At 52.0% G+C, this 14236-nt stretch overlaps 1 protein-coding gene across 6 annotated transcripts in view; it reads right to left on the reverse strand.

Annotated features, from left to right (window-relative positions):
• LOC134980276 (Fc receptor-like protein 4) overlaps nucleotides 1–14236 on the reverse strand; it is an 82540-nt gene that overhangs the window by 40987 nt on the left and 27317 nt on the right. For all 6 annotated transcript variants that reach the window (XM_063947022.1, XM_063947020.1, XM_063947021.1 and 3 more), the window contains 2 exons: nucleotides 5977–6240; nucleotides 4757–5020 (listed from right to left, as the gene is read on the reverse strand). In XM_063947022.1, coding sequence (XP_063803092.1) covers nucleotides 4757–5020; nucleotides 5977–6240 — 528 coding nt within the window. The remainder of the gene's footprint in view (nucleotides 1–4756; nucleotides 5021–5976; nucleotides 6241–14236) is intronic.

Genomic DNA, 14236 nt, shown 5'->3' on the forward strand with positions numbered 1-14236 from the left:
GAAGTCCCCACTCTCCCGGGTGAAGGTCGTGTCTGCTGAGGAAGTCTGCTTCCCAGTTGTCCACTCCCGGGATGAACACTGCTGACAGTGCTATGACATGATTTTCCGCCCAGCGAAGAATCCTTGCAGCTTCTGTCATTGCTCTTCTGCTTCTCGTGCCGCCTTGTCTGTTTACGTGGGCGACTGCCGTGATGTTGTCCGACTGGATCAACACCGGCTGACCCTGAAGCAGCGGTTTTGCCAGGCTTAGAGCATTGTAGATCGCTCTTAGCTCCAGTATATTTATGTGAAGAGACATCTCCAGGTTTGACCATACTCCCTGGAAGTTTCTTCCCTGTGTGACTGCCAGCCTCGTAGGTTTGCATCCGTAGTCACTAGGATCCCAGTCCTGTATGCCGAATCTGCGGCCCTCTAACAGATGGGCACTCTGCAACCACCACAGAAGAGACACCCTTGTTCTTGGTGACAGTGTTATCCGCTGATGCATGTGCAGATGCGATCCGGACCATTTGTCCAGCAGATCCCACTGAAATATTCGTGCGTGGAATCTGCCGAATGGAATTGCTTCGTAAGAAGCCACCATCTTTCCCAGGACTCTTGTGCATTGATGTACTGACACATTTCCTGGTTTTAGGAGGTTCCTGACAAGATCGGATAACTCCCTTGCTTTCTCCTCCGGGAGAAACACCTTTTTCTGAACAGTGTCCAGAATCATTCCCAGGAACAGCAGACGTGTCGTCGGGGTCAATTGAGATTTTGGAAGATTCAGAATCCACCCGTGTTGTTGAAGCACTACTTGGGTTAGTGCTACTCCGACTTCCAGCTGTTCTCTGGACTTTGCCCTTATCAGGAGATCGTCCAAGTAAGGGATAATTAATACGCCTTTTCTTCGTAGAAGAACCATCATTTCGGCCATTACCTTGGTAAAGACCCGAGGTGCCGTGGACAAACCAAACGGCAGCGTTTGAAACTGATAATGACAGTTTTGTATCACGAACCTGAGATACCCTTGGTGTGAGGGGTAAATTGGGACATGTAGATAAGCATCTTTTATGTCCAGGGACACCATGAAGTCCCCTTCTTCCAGATTCGCTATCACTGCTCTTAGTGACTCCATCTTGAACTTGAATTTCTGTATGTACAGGTTCAAGGATTTCAGATTTAGAATAGGTCTTACCGAACCGTCCGGCTTCGGTACCACAAATAGTGTGGAATAATACCCCGTTCCCTGTTGTAGGAGGGGTACCTTGACTATCACCTGCTGAGAATACAGCTTGTGAATGGCTTCCAATACCGTCGCCCTTTCTGAGGGAGACGTTGGTAAAGCAGACTTTAGGAACCGGCGAGGGGGAGACTTTTCGAATTCCAACCTGTAACCCTGAGATACCACCTGCAGAATCCACGGGTCCACCTGTGAGCGAGCCCACTGAGTGCTGAAAATCTTTAGTCGACCCCCCACCGCTCCTGAGTCCGCTTGTAAAGCCCCAGCGTCATGCTGAGGGCTTTGCAGAACCCGGGGCGGGCTTCTGTTCCTGGGCAGGGGCTGCTTGCTGCCCTCTCTTACCCTTTCCTCTGCCTCGGGGCAGATATGACTGTCCTTTTGCCCGCTTGTTTTTATAGGAGCGAAAGGACTGCGGCTGAAAAGACGGTGTCTTTTTCTGTTGGGAAGGAGTCTGAGGTAAAAAGGTGGATTTGCCGGCAGTTGCCGTGGCCACCAGATCCGATAGACCGACCCCAAATAATTCCTCTCCTTTATATGGCAATACTTCCATATGCCTTTTGGAATCCGCATCACCTGACCACTGTCGCGTCCATAAACTTCTTCTGGCAGATATGGACATCGCACTTACTCTCGATGCCAGAGTGCAAATATCCCTCTGAGCATCCCGCATATAAAGAAATGCATCCTTTAATTGCTCTAGAGTCAATAAAATACTGTCCCTATCCAGGGTATCAATATTTTCAGTCAGAGAATCCAACCACACTACCCCAGCACTGCACATCCAGGCTGAGGCTATTGCTGGTCGCAGTATAACACCAGTATGTGTGTATATACTCTTCAGGGTAGTTTCCAGCCTTCTATCTGCTGGATCCTTGAGGGCGGCCGTATCAGGAGACGGCAACGCCACTTGTTTTGATAAACGTGTGAGCGCTTTATCCACCCTAGGGGGTGTTTCCCAGCGCGCCCTAACCTCTGGCGGGAAAGGGTATAATGCCAATAACTTCTTAGAAATTAGCAGTTTTCTATCTGGGTTAACCCACGCTTCATCACACACGTCATTCAATTCCTCTGATTCTGGAAAAGCTACAGGTAGTTTTTTCACACCCCACATAATACCCCTCTTTGAGGTACCTGCAGTATCAGAGATTTGTAAAGCCTCCTTCATTGCCGTGATCATATAACGTGTGGCCCTATTGGAAAATACGTTTGTTTCTTCACCGTCGACACTAGATTCATCTGTGTCGGTACCTGTGTCGACTGACTGAGGTAAGGGACGTTTTACAGCCCCTGACGGTGTCTGAGACGCCTGAGCAGATACTAACTGGTTCTCTGGCCGTCTCATTTCGTCCACTGACTTTTGTAATGTACTAACATTATCACGTAATTCCATAATTACAGCCATCCATTCCGGTGTCGACTCCCTAGGGGGTGACATCACCAATACCGGCAATTGCTCTGCCTCCACACCAACATCGTCCTCATACATGTCGACACACACGTACCGACACACAGCAGACACACAGGGAATGCTCTTATCGAAGACAGGACCCCTTTAGCCCTTTGGGGAGACAGAGGGGGAGTTTGCCAGCACACACCAAAAGCGCTATAAAAATATATAACAACCCTAAAAGGTGTTGTTTTGTTATATGCGCTTAAATATATATAAATATCGCCAATTTATGCCCCCCCCCCTCTCTTTGTTACCCTGTTTCTGTAGTGCAGTGCAGGGGAGAGTCCTGGGAGCCTTCCTCACAGCGGAGCTGAGCAGGAAAATGGCGCCGTGTGCTGAGGAGAATAAGCTCCGCCCCTTTTTCGGCTGGCTTTTCTCCCGGGTTCTGAGATATCTGGCCTGGGTTAAATACATACATATAGCCTTAATGGCTATATGTGATGTATTCTATGCCATTAAAGGTATTAAACATTGCTGCCCAGGGCGCCCCCAGCAGCGCCCTGCACCCTCCGTGACTGGTCAGTGTGAAGTGTGTAGCAACAATGGCGCACAGCTGCAGTGCTGTGCGCTACCTTCAGGAAGACTGAAGAGCCTTCTGCCGCCTGTTTCCGGACCCTCGATCTTCAGCATCTGTAAGGGGGATCGGCGGCGCGGCTCCGGGACGAACCCCAGGCTGACCTGTGTTCCGACTCCCTCTGAAGCTATGTCCAGTAGCCTAAGACTCCAATCCATCCTGCACGCAGGTGAGTTGAAAATCTCTCCCCTAAGTCCCTCGATGCAGTGAGCCTGTTGCCAGCAGGACTCACTGAAAATAAAAACCTAAAAAACTTTTCTAAGCAGCTCTTTAGGAGAGCCACCTAGATTTCACCCTGCTCGGACGGGCACAAAAACCTAACTGAGGCTTGGAGGAGGGTCATAGGGGGAGGAGCCAGTACACACCATGTGATCCTAAAAAGCTTGCTTTTTTGTGCCCTGTCTCCTGCGGAGCCGCTATTCCCCATGGTCCTGACGGAGTCCCCAGTATCCACTAGGACGTTAGAGAAATATACAATAATAACTGCACATGCTGTATAAATGTTATTTCACAGGGATTAACATATAAACTCTTGCCCTAATATCTTCTGAAACATGTCCTCATTACACCATACTAACCCGTGTATTTACAGGCTGTCACAGTCATTCTGAATTATATTTAATACCTGTTTTACCATTTCTCTAATGTGTGCTAGGTTTTCAGATAGTCTGAGAAGGTTTAGGGATTGGATAAAAACCGGGGTATCCAGTCTCTAGGTCGACAGTAACTAGGTCGACAGATCAAAAGGTCGATATGAGTTTTTCACGATTTTTTTTCTTTTCTTGAACCTTTTCATACTTAACAATCCACGTGGACTACGATTGGGAACGGTAACCTGTGCCGAGCGCAGCGGTAGAGGAGCGAGGCACCTTGCCCATGCATGGCGAGGGAAGCGAGCAAAGCGAGGGGACACGGTGCACTAACTGGGGTTCCCCGTCACTCTACAAAGAAAACGACACAAAACCCCCATAAAGAACTCGTGTCAACCTAGACCATGTCGACCTAGTTACTATCTACCTTCCATACCACACCCAAAAACCAGAACGGTCCGGGCCAGCTCCCTGCAACAAACTCTGCTTGTAGTGCATGTCCATGGGGTGTCCTATCCAGAGAGATGTTGCTGACAGCTGTCAACACAGAGGTGGGGAGGGAGAGATTACAGCCTTCCCGAATGGTCCGGGGGTGGTGTAATAACCGGAATAGTCCAGCTCATACAGGGAGGCTGTAATCTGTCCCTCCGTGTCTCACTGGAGACACCCTTCCCCCCATACAGATCCCCCCCGGATGGGGATAAGCACTACAAGGTCCGGTCCGGCATTTCGGGGTCCAGACCATTCCGGTTTTTACCCAATCCCAAAAGTGTCTGGACAAAGCTCTGCATTCTCAATATACATGAAAGGGGTCTGCAGAGGAAATCAGAGGTTGCCAGAATGCTATGGGGCTTCGATGTGCCTGTATACACAAACTCCTTTCCCCTTCTCTTTCCCCTTTTGCAAATGTAGAAACTCACCAGATGAAACCTCCAGTCTGACAGGGAAACTTACATCCCCGGATCCAGCTCTGCACCGATACTCCCCACTGTGCTCCAGTGCTGCAGATGTAATTGTTATGTCACGTTGTTTCTCTTCATATAATATAACCTTGTATTTATACCAATAGTATCGCTGGTTTCCTCGTGCTGTGGATCCGGTGTCACACGTTATAGTCACTCTTTCCCCAACAAATATCTTCCTCCAGTTAGGATTAACAGTCACAAAAGGTCTCTCTGCAGAACCTACATATAACACATAGAAAAGAAATGAGGGCTGTTTAGGCACAAAACCATATAAGGAGTCTTTGGATTATGATGAGTTAAAGAAAAGTGAGCTGTTGCTAGGTAGATTAGCTCTCCCTTGAGGGTTTTTGGTTGTGTTTAGTTGAGCCTATCAGGGTAGTCGGGGGAGGTAACAATAGGGGGGTATTTATAGGTAGTGACATCAGCGGCACTTCCTTTTGAGTGCCTGGAAAGCCCGCCGCCCCCCCCCCATTTTTTTTTCATTTTGCTGCTCTATGATTTGACTCATACTTGGCTTTCAATTTTTATTCTCATTCGGGTGGGCGGTAAGGCGCTTTTGACCAGCGGCCACATGAGGCATAAGTGGTCTTTGAGGGGCACCTACCCTTTCCAAAGACGGCTAGTGAGTTCTGCCCGTACAGGGGAATGATGGGCATTTTCTATAGGAAATGGTCACGCTATGTCATAGTGAGGGGTGTGTTGCCTTCTCAATGCAGGTTATGCTTTTGGCCGGATGAGGCGTTTTAGTCACCTCATATTATAGAAGTTGGGGCGCGTCAGTCGCCACCATTTTAAGTTGGGGCATTTAAGTCGCCGCCATTATTATTATAACATCAATTGGCTAAAGCATAGAGGGAGAGTCTAGGATTAGGAAGCTACCGGGGAGGGTTAGGTTTAGGCAGCAGGTAAGGGAGGGTTAGGGTTAGGCACCAGCCGGGAGGGTTAGGGTAGAGGAAAGATGAGGGTTAGGGGGCTTATTGGGGGGCTGTTGGGATTTTGATGGATGGGGTGCTGCTCTCAGTATACTGAACGCTGACATCCCGTCCATCGGGAAATCATACTGATCCTCCATATGGGGTTGATCTAATGAGTGTGTAACTAGACACTGTAGATCTTCTATATCACACCCTAAATATAAGTCTCTATTCTGCTGATATTAGAGAAACATAACTCACCCTCAGAGATAACGTGCAGCCTGGCAGGGAGACTGTAATCACCACCACCAACGGCCCTGCACCTATAATCCCCGCCGTCCGTCTCCTCTGCAGATGTGATTGTATAGTTCTGGAAATACTTCCCTATATACTCAGAGTTCTTATACCAGAGGTAGTAGATATATTGTGTAGCAGCTTCCACGTCACATGACATAGTCACTGTATCACCTTCATATATGATCTTCCAGTGAGGAGTAAATGTCACAACGGGTCTGACCGCGTCACCTGGAACATAGATAATAATACATGTACAGTACATACGTGTAACGCTGCAGAGAGGGAGACATTAGATACTTAATAAAGAATGATTTCATCATGTTTTATCATCACTTCTTTTAGTTACTCCGAATTCATAAACCTTTCAGCATCTTACAGAACGCAGGGTTATAGATCATAAGGAGAGATATTATTATGTATATATGAGCCAAATACCTCTGCGACTAATGAGGCAATAGAGCTGATCTGGGTGCAAACATGGAAGTCATTTTCATATATCCTTTGATTTATAAGAGAATGGTGGCCATTACTTTCAAACAAACACAGTGGTAGCAGCTCAGTCACTCTGGAGATACCTATCAGTATACAAACAGAAAGGGCAGCGCATTTTCCACCCTGGTACCCAGATATATCCAGATAGGTTAAAGTATTGTTGCAGGTGTTAGTCAGTGTGCTGGGGGAATACCAGGTGGGAAAAAGCACCTCCCACCCCCCCCCCCCCCCCCCCCCCCCCCCTTCCCCCCTTTCTGTTGGCCATTACTGTCAGCAAGACGTCTTTTGTACTATTTATACTGGAAGCTGCGTTTATATACAATGCATAAAGTCATATTAAAGAATAAAATGACATATTACATAAAGACAGTCCCAAAGCCCCCTCACTCTAATGATGTACTTATCCCCATTCCTGCGGAGGATGAGTGGGGTTCTCTCTCTCCATATACCGTAAAGCTGTAGAGAAATAGCCCCACTCATTCTCCTCATCACTGGGGGCTATATAAATAAAAAGTAAATAGCTCTCTCCACCCCAGATCTGGAGACCATCGGGGAGTGTGGGCAGCCGGGAAGATGGATCAGGAAGTGACATTGGGGTCTATGTAGTACAGTGAGCCTTGGAGAGAGATAAAGTACCAGCCAATCAGCTCTTAGCTGCCCTGTTACAGGCTGTCTTTGAAACAATGACAGGAGCTGATTGGCTGTTCTTTATCTCTGTCCACTTTTATGTCTCTCCAAAGCTTAGTTCATAGACCCCATTGTCACACATATAAACGATGTTGCTTCAGTTATTACAAAAAATGTTTGTTAAAGACCAGGGGATTTACTATCACTTTAATGTCACAATTTCTGCACTCCCCAGGAGGCGTAGAAATTGTGACAGTAATTAAACTCTGGAATAGCATCCTGAGATGGCGAACAGCTTCCAAATCTCAGCACAAGCTGCCATTTACACGGCAGCTAGTGCAGCAGGGGTAGGGTGCGGCTGTAATCTCCGCAGCCAAGCACTGCGGGCAGCCATGGCAGCAGAGGACAGGGGGGGGGGGGGGGGAGGGGGATTGTCACACTGTGCATGTAATTTCAAGGACCGGGATCATGGTATAATGATGTTAAACAAGCACAGAATACATAGCTGCTTCCAAAATAATGTATACTCTGTACAGTCAGAAAATGCAGTAAGCGCTTAGGTGAGTGAGACTGCAATATGATCGTCAGCCGCCTCTTGTATAAGGGGATTGCCAATCCCTTAATCCACAAAAGTACCAAAAAAAACCAAGTGGCGCTTAACAATCATATAGTATAAAATATTTAATAAGAATACACATTAAATACAATGCAACAACCTCCCGGGGGTGTAAAAACAATTATTAAAACATCACAATAATGTTGTGCAGCAATGTGATAGATCAAAACACCTGATATTTGGTTAGAATACAGGTTGCAAACATGAAAAATAGCCACTGTTGACACAAGAGTCTCAGGATTACACAAAAAGCAATATGTACACACTTGAAGGTGCAGCTGCAGAATAATTTCCAACTGTGTGACTCACAGTGGCATGCCCACAGGGTGGTACCCGTGACCCGGGTTGGAGTAGATTTGGAGTAGATTTGTTTTAGATTTGATGTTTTAATAATTGTTTTACACCCCCGGGAGGTTGTTGCATTGTATTTAATGTGTATTCTTATTAAATATTTTATACTCTGTACAGTGTTTGGGAAATAAATAAATAAATAAATAAAGCCCCAGCCAGAAGGCCTATGGGGGGGGGGATAAAAAAATTATCCATTACATAGCCAGGGCAAAGGAAAGTGGGTGCAGCTCCTGACCTCTCAGCCAGAGCAAGCTTCATACCCACTCTGTGCCAGGGTCAACCCCCAGTTCGAGAGCTGATACTAGACCAGGCCGTTCCCGCTCTACGTAAGGGGTCCTATTTCAACCCCTAAGAAGGTAGCAGATAGTAAGCCCAGTTTTTCTCCACTCTCGACCAGACGCCTTGCCATACCCCGGCATGGTACTCCACAAGGTGTTTCTCCATTCCACATCTAGGAACCTCTCACGCTCCTAGTGTAAGAACAGGTACTCCACCAAGTGTTTCCCTCCAGCAGGTACTACACTTGATCTTAGCCAAAAGGCCGAGACGCACATTATGCCTGATGCACATTGCCTGTCTGTCCCCACCACCACTGCTGTGACATCTGCCTAGCCCCAGACTCACAGGAAAACTGATTGTAAGCCAGGGGGAGCAGACTGAGTTTTTTTCCGGAGTTTGAGAATGTAGAAATTGATACATTCATCATACTATAGTATGGGGAGTGTAGAAATGATCAAAGCAGACTGTAACAAAGCTGATATTAGTCATATCTCCTTTGTAATAGCTATGATGAATGAGGATTTGAATTTGAATAAATTATGAAAATTAAAGGATAATGAATATGCCCCTTTGAGTTGATTACATGTTTCTATCTCTTGGAAACAATTTACGAAAGCTTGATTGTAATTTTCTTTCAAAATAAAATCAATGTTACTTGCCCACTATGTCTACTTGGTGTGTGTGTGTGTGTGTGTGTATATCTCCTATATAATAGCCCTATTCTGTGACCTTGTGATTCATTTGCTAACGCTGAGCGGAGTCACAACAGTGGGCGGAGTTAGTCAAATGAGTCACAGAGATCTGGCCAAATCTACAGGAGACTAGGAGCAGAAGCAGATAGCATGGGCATTGGGCATGGCACAGACAGGGCTGCACACCTCCCAGCTTTCTGCAGGAGCTTTCTTCAGGCAGAAGGAGGGACACACACTAGGCGAAAAGGGGCGTGGCTTCACGGGAGGGCCCCGTTTTCGTCAGTGAGGGGGCATGCCCAGCGCTCTGTGAGCTGCTGGCATGCTCCCAGGGGCTCATTATGAGTCCGGGGGTCCCAGGGCACTTGTGACAGGGGAGCCCTATCTCATTGCTGTGCCAGCTGTGGGTTGGGGGCGTGGCCTAATCGCGGCCCGCGCGGCCACGCCCCCTTATGCAAATTTCGATTTTTATTTTTTTGATGGGATTTTGGCCCCTCAGCTAGGGGTAAATCCAGAGGGGGTGGTCGCTCCCCCCTACACACCCGCACAGGGAGAAGAAAGCAGGGAGGCTGCTGCCTCCCTGCAACACCACAGACCTGCCAATACGCAGCAGCGTGTGCTGACTGTAGCACAATGCTGCCGCTGTTGCTGGCAGGACGGGGGGGGGAGCTTCTGAGCTGGAACAGAGCTACTCCAGCCGGGGGGCCCCCTAAAACTGTGGGGCCAACGGTACGTATCCCCTGCCCCCACCTTAATCCGACTCTGCTGCTGGAACCCCCCATTAATCCGGACCCCCTGATGCCCCCTCTCCCTCTGTCTCCACTATTCACCGCTGCTCTGCTAAGCAGAACAGCGAGTACAGGAGCTTTCCAACTGCCCCCCCCACCGCCGGACACTGCGACCCGCGGGTGGGACAGCGGGACAGACCCCAAAAAATGGGACTGTCCCGCGAAAATCGGGACATTTGGGAGGTATGGGGGTGTGTGAGGGGTATGTCATACAGACAGACGGGCACCGGCTCACTGTGTGCTTGACCCCCCACATCGGCATACTCAGCATGGTCTCTTTGGTGCGGAGGAGCGTCACTTTCTGGCACACTCCACGCTTCTTAGCTGCAGTTTAGTGGGGCACCTGCCGCTGTGCAGGTTCCGTACTGCCTCTGTTATCTCCAGCCCCGGCAACCCCACCGCTAGCTGCAGCACTGCCACCCGCAGTGAGGTGCACCCAGCTCCTTCACACACTTTAGCTGGCGGGTAGCGCTGCAGAAATCCGAGCTGCTTGCAGGCTCTGACCCACTCTTCCCTCCAGCCGCAGCGTCTCCTGGGAGCTAACCAGTCACTCCCAGTCTTCCCTTACCACAGTGCCCGAAAGCCGTGAGGTCCGCGCCACGTGCATGCTATGACCTCCTCCTCCCTCCAGCCGCAGCATCTCCTGGGGGCTCATTTCCAGTCTCACCTTACCACAGTGCCCGGCAGCTGCGCGAGGTCTGCGGTGTGTGACTGAGGAGGGGGGGAGGGAGGCGGATGGGCAGAGGAAGCAGGAATCCAGCCTGAGAGAGTCAGCCATGCCAAGTCTCCAGCAGCAGCAGCAGATCCCAACAGGTTGGAGTGGAACAGCAGCAGCCAGCAGCAGTGACTCCGGTAAGACACATCTGTCTGTCACCACTGTTTTGTCCCTATTACCAATCTCTCCCGTGCCCTGTGTTCTGTCATGTCCCTGTCACCCCTGGCCTTGCCCTGCCACCCTTATCCTGGCCCTTTCACCCTTATCCTGGCCCTGTCACCCTTATCCTGTCCCTATCATTTCTGTCCTGGCCCCGTCACCCCTGTCCTGGCCCCGTCACCCCTGTTCTGACCCTGTCACCACTGTCCTGGCCCCGTCAACCCTGTACTGACCCTGTCACCCCTGTCCTGGCCCTGTTACTGCATACCCTCCAACTACCTTTTATGGCATATACAGTACCCGCAGCACCTCCAGACCTCTCCTCAATGCACCACACCTCCACACCTTCCCCTCCACCACATGCGGCACTCCACCCCTCCCCCACATGCTGTGCCTCCAGCCCCCCTACACCACCCGTGGCTCCCACTCCTCCACCCACAGCACCTCCAGGTCCCTTCCACCATTCACCCCCCTTATATGTCTCCCTCCACCACCTGCAGCACCTCCGGACCTCCTTTCCCATCCGCCGCAACACCTGTACCTGCCCCTACCCTACCCATGGTGCCTGCGGTCCCCTACCCCACCCCCGGCACTCCCGTCCCTTCCCATCCCACAGCACCTTCGGAACCCTTCATCCATCCACAACATCCCCACACCTGCCCCTCTCCCACCCGTGGCAGCCCCGCCCCTCCCCCCACCTTCAGTGCCTCCGGACCCCTCCCCCATCTGCATCCCCCACTCCTCTGCCCCTCCCCCACGCGCAGCACCTCCCGAACCTTCCCCATCCGGGCCCCACCCCCACTTCTGCCTCCCCTCCACCCGCAGCATCTACAGACACCATCCGCAGTCTCCCCCGCACCCGCTACATTCTGTACATCGTGCCCTGCAGGTGCTGTTCACGCCGTCGCAAGGGGCTGCGCCTCCTTCACCATCGCACGCCCTTTCATTGTGCAATATTTAACCACTAACAAAGGAATGCAGGTAATACTCCATATAATACAAATATTAAACCTCAGAAAGGCATGCAAGGGTTAAGGGGGCGTAGCCCCTTGCGACGGTGTGAAGAGCGCCCGTAGGGCGCGATGAAGCACCTAGTATATATATATGTATATACATACATACATACATACATACATACATATACATACACACACACACTAGGCGCTTCATCGCGCCCTACGGGCGCTCTTCACACCGTCGAAAGGGGCTACGCCCCCTTAACCCCTGCACGCCTTGCTGGGGATCAATATTTGTATGAGTATTACCTGCATTCCTAGGTTTGTTACTGGTTAAATATTGCACGATGAAAGGGCTTCCGATGGTGAAGGGGGCATAGCCCCTTGCGACGGCGTGAACAGCGCCTGCAGGGCACGATGTACAGAATGTAGCGGGTGCGGGGGGGACCGCGGATGAGGCACGGAGTATGTAGATGCTGCGGGTGGAGGGGTGGTGTGGGACCTATAACTATGTGATTGTATACGGCCATGTGCTTGGTGCTGTGCTTGCGCCCTGCGCTTGCTGAGTGAGGGATAGGGAGGAGGCAGCAGAGCGGAGCATCACCGAAATACCGGTAACTACGGGGGGCACCGCAGGGGGTTATGGCTCCTGTCCTCCTGGTGAGGGTTTGTCAGGGAGGTATCAAGGAGCCAGTGGTATGGACCCTGTATGGGACGCAGGGTGGTAGGGAGAGGATAGAGAGACGCGGGGCGGTAGGGAGGAGATAGAGAGACGCGGGGCGGTAGGGAGGGGATAGAGAGATGCAGGGCGGTAGAGAGGGGATACAGAGACGCGGGGAGGTAGGAAGGGGATACAGAGACGCAGAGCGGTAGGGAGGGGATACAGAGACGCAGAGCGGTAGGGAGGGGATAGAGAGACGCAGAGCGGAAGGGAGGGGATAGAGAGACGCAGAGCGGTAGGGAGGGGATAGAGAGACGCAGAGCGGTAGGGAGGGGATAGAGAGACGCAGAGCGGTAGGGAGGGGATAGAGAGACGCAGAGCGGTAGGGAGGGGATAGAGAGACGCAGAGCGGTAGGGAGGGGATAGAGAGACGCAGAGCGGTAGGGAGGGGATAGAGAGACGCAGAGCGGTAGGGAGGGGATAGAGAGACGCAGAGCAGTAGGGAGGGGATACAGAGACGCAGGGCGGTAGGGAGGGGATAGAGAGACGCAGGGCGGTAGGGAGGGGATAGAGAGACGCAGAGCGGTAGGGAGGGGATAGAGAGACGCAGGGCGGTAGGGAGGGGATACAGAGACGCAGAGCGGTAGGGAGGGGATACAGAGACGCAGAGCGGTAGGGAGGGGATAGAGAGACGCAGAGCGGTAGGGAGGGGATAGAGAGACGCAGGGCGGTAGGGAGGGGATAGAGAGACGCAGGGCGGTAGGGAGGGGATACAGAGACGCAGGGCTGTAGGGAGGGGATACAGAGACGCAGGGCGGTAGGGAGGGGATACAGAGACGCAGGGCGGTAGGGAGGGGATACAGAGACGCAGAGCGGTAGGGAGGGGATAGAGAGATGCGGGGCGGTAGAGAGGGGATACAGAGATGCGGGGAGGTAGGAAGGGGATACAGAGATGCGGGGAGGTAGGAAGGGGATAGAGAGATGCAGGGCGGTAGGAGGGGATAGAGAGAGGCGGGGCGGTAGGGAGGGGATAGAGAGAGGCGGGGCGGTAGGGAGGGGATAGAGAGAGGCGGGGCGGTAGGGAGGGGGATAGAGAGAGGCGGGGCGGTAGGGAGGGGGATAGAGAGAGGCGGGGCGGTAGGGAGGGGGATAGAGAGAGGCGGGGCGGTAGGGAGGGGGATAGAGAGAGGCGGGGCGGTAGGGAGGGGGATAGAGAGGCGGGGCGGTAGGGAGGGGATAGAGAGACGCGGGCGGTAGGGAGGGGACAGGGAGACGTGGGGCGGTAGGGAGGGGACAGAGATGCGGGCGGTTGGGAGGGGATAGAGAGGCGGGCGGTTGGGAGGGGATAGAGAGGCGGTAGGGAGGGGATAGAGAGACGCGGGCGGTAGGGAGGGTACAGAGAGACGCAGGGCGGTTGGGAGGGGGATAGAGAGACACGGGGCAGTTGGGAGGGGATAGAGAGACGCGGGCGGTAGGGAGGGGATAGAGAGACGCGGGGCGGTAGGGAGGGGATAGAGAGACGCGGGGCGGTAGGGAGGGGATAGAGAGACGCGGGGCGGTAGGGAGGGGATAGAGAGACGCGGGGCGGTAGGGAGGGTCCCCAGTGAGGAAGCTGATGAAGAAAGGGGGGGGGGGGGGGAAGTAGTGGAGGGGGTGGACTTGTGTAAAGTGGTGACCAGACATAGATACAGTGGGCTAGGATGGACGGAGGGACTCACCGTTGGGGCTGTGGTAGATGTGGGCGGCTGCTGCAGGCTGTGAAATAGTCCAGTATCCAGAGGCGTCACCAGGTGTGGGAGAGCAGTCTGTACTATGACATTTCCCCCCCCCTCGCATGGCGAAATGGGGGCATGGCCTAGAGTAAAAGGGGCGTGGCCTCGCGGGTCTTTTC

This window comes from Pseudophryne corroboree, chromosome 12 (assembly GCF_028390025.1).
Source record: "Pseudophryne corroboree isolate aPseCor3 chromosome 12, aPseCor3.hap2, whole genome shotgun sequence".
Taxonomy (NCBI): Eukaryota; Metazoa; Chordata; class Amphibia; order Anura; family Myobatrachidae; genus Pseudophryne; species Pseudophryne corroboree.